Source organism: Babylonia areolata, chromosome 18 (genome assembly GCF_041734735.1).
Source record: "Babylonia areolata isolate BAREFJ2019XMU chromosome 18, ASM4173473v1, whole genome shotgun sequence".
Classification (NCBI taxonomy): Eukaryota; Metazoa; Mollusca; class Gastropoda; order Neogastropoda; family Buccinidae; genus Babylonia; species Babylonia areolata.
The window spans coordinates 47,379,474-47,381,973 of NC_134893.1; the positions used below are offsets into that span (position 1 = coordinate 47,379,474).

Here is a 2,500-nt window from a genome sequence, read left to right on the forward strand (position 1 = left end):
ACACAGTGCAAGCTTTACGCGACACGGGAGCCCAGTTGATTGTTGTAGCCAGGCGACTCGTAAGACCTGACTGTTTTACTGGGGCCACAGTTCGCGTGGTGTTGGCAGAGTCAAGGTGCTCCTCAGTTCTGCCCATCGCCAGGGTGGACTTTCAGTCCCCGTTCATACAGGGCGTTTTGGACGTGGCTGTCATGGAGTCTCCTGTTGAGGAGGTTCTCATTGGGAATTGTGCCTGGAGAGGGGACGGCTCTTCAATGGTCGTGCCCGTCTATGCTGATCCCAGCCTTGTGGGCGCCGTTCAAACTAGAGCCCAGGCTGCAGCAAATGCCAAACCCTTGCCTCCCCTGCCCGTCAAGGATATTCAGATCCATGTGTCACGGGAAGACTTACAGCACCAGCAAAATGACGATCCTGATTTTCATCAGGCACGTGATAGGGCTGGTTCAGGTCTTTTGCAGAAAACCCCTTCAGGTGAGGTCTCTTATTTTAAAAAGCATGGGGTGCTGATGCGGCAGTTTAAAGATCACAGAGGCCAGGCGACCCAGATCTGTGTACCGAGGCCTTTGCGTTCCACAGTGCTATGCCTGGGCCATGAGGCTCCAATGTATGGTCATTTGGGGTTTAGGCGGACGCAACAGAGAATATTTCCTCATTTCTATTGGCCAGGTATGTGCGGGGACATCAAACGCTTCGTTCTTTCCTGCGACAGGTGCCAAAAAACTGTATCAAAAGGGCGGGTTCCCAGAGTGCCTTTAGTTAAAATGCCTCTGATGACTGAACCCTTCAGCCGAGTGGCAGTGGACATTGTTGGTCCAATAGCTCCTGCTTCCGAGTCTGGTTGCAGATACATTCTGACCATGGTCGATTATGCGACCAGATACCCAGAGGCTGTTCCGCTCAAAGATATTACATCTGAGTCTGTGGCAGAGGCTCTCTTCAACATGTGGACACGCACGGATATTCCTTCCGAGGTCCTTACTGACCGAGGGACACAGTTCACCAGTCAGGTGATGCAAGAAGTTTATCGCCTTCTGTCTGTCCGAGGCCTGACCACCACTCCTTACCATGCCCAGTGTAATGGCCTTGTCGAGCGCTTCAACGCGACATTGAAAACCATGTTGCGCAGGCTGTCACACGAAAGGCCTCGAGCCTGGGATAGATGGATCCCGGCTTTACTATTCGCATACAGGGAAGTCCCACAGGAGAGCACGGGCTACTCTCCCTTTGAGCTGCTCTATGGCAGGACTGTTCGCGGTCCCATGCAAATCCTCAGGGAACACTGGCTTCATCCCGAGAGGTCGGAGGTTCAGACAGCAGCTGAATACGTGGTCGATCTGCGTAATAAGATAGCTGAGTCATGCACTCTGGCACAGCAGAATCTCGAAAAGGCTGCCAGAAGATACAAGAGGCACTTTGATGCCAAGGCCAAGCGACGAGAGTTCGCTGAGGGTAGCAGGGTTCTGCTCCTCCGTCCTTCCAAACACAACAAACTAGAGTTGGAATGGCAAGGTCCATACACTGTCCTGCGACGTGTAGGACTGGCTGACTACTGTGTTCGGGTTGGTACCAAAGAAAAACTGTATCATGCCAACCTACTAAAACAGTATGTTGAACGCATTCCCCAGATGTCTCTAGCTATAGCAGTGGTCGATGACGGTGAGATCTGGGAGGAGACTCGTACTGTGGAGCGAGATATCCCTCTTATATCCCTCGAGGCGTCCGAGGGGCCTGAGGATGTTGTGGTTGACCCAACCAACCCTTCACTGAAAGAGGCTGTCCTCAAGCTTGTTAGAGAGTTTGGAGACGTACTCACCGATCTGCCAGGTCGTACAAACTTGGAGACTTGTTCACTCCAACTGAATTCTGACACACCCCTCAGAACCAAACAGTATCCACTGCCATACTCTCAGCGTGAGGTGATCCAAGAGGAAGTCGATCAGATGTTGAAGATGGGAGTGATCGAACCTTCCTCATCTCCTTACTCTTCCCCAATTGTACTCGTAAAGAAAAGGGATGGCAAGGTGAGGTTCTGTGTTGACTTCCGTCGTGTCAACAAGGTGACCACGTTTGACGCGGAACCCATGCCAGACGTGGAGGCATTGTTTGCCAAGTTAGCCGGGAAAAGGGTATTTTCCAAATTGGACTTATCCAAAGGCTATTGGCAAATCCCAATGGAGGAAGCCGACCGTCCGAAGACCGCATTCTCAACCCCACAAGGTCACTTCCAGTGGCGTGTGATGCCATTTGGGCTGAAAACAGCGGGTGCAGTGTTTTCCCGCATGATGAGGAAGTTGATTCTACCTCTGGGCCTGCCAGAGGTGGACAACTTCATGGATGACATGATCATCGCCTCTGTCGACGAGGCCAGTCACTTGCCACTCCTGCGTGCAGTGTTTCACCGTCTGCGTGAGTGCAGCCTCACTGCTCGGCCAGCCAAGTGCTATCTCGGACACAAGGAACTGGACTATCTTGGTCACCACGTTGGCAACAGCAAGATATG

The 2,500-nt window shown here is 52.3% G+C and overlaps 1 protein-coding gene across 1 annotated transcript in view; it reads left to right on the forward strand.

The window, feature by feature from the left end:
* Positions 1–2,500, forward strand: part of LOC143292253 (uncharacterized) — a 4,387-nt gene that overhangs the window by 877 nt on the left and 1,010 nt on the right. Inside the window, exon 1 of the mRNA XM_076602440.1 lies at positions 1–2,500. This exon is cut by the window's left edge and continues 877 nt beyond it; it is cut by the window's right edge and continues 537 nt beyond it. Within this exon, the coding sequence (XP_076458555.1) occupies positions 1–2,500 (2,500 nt within the window).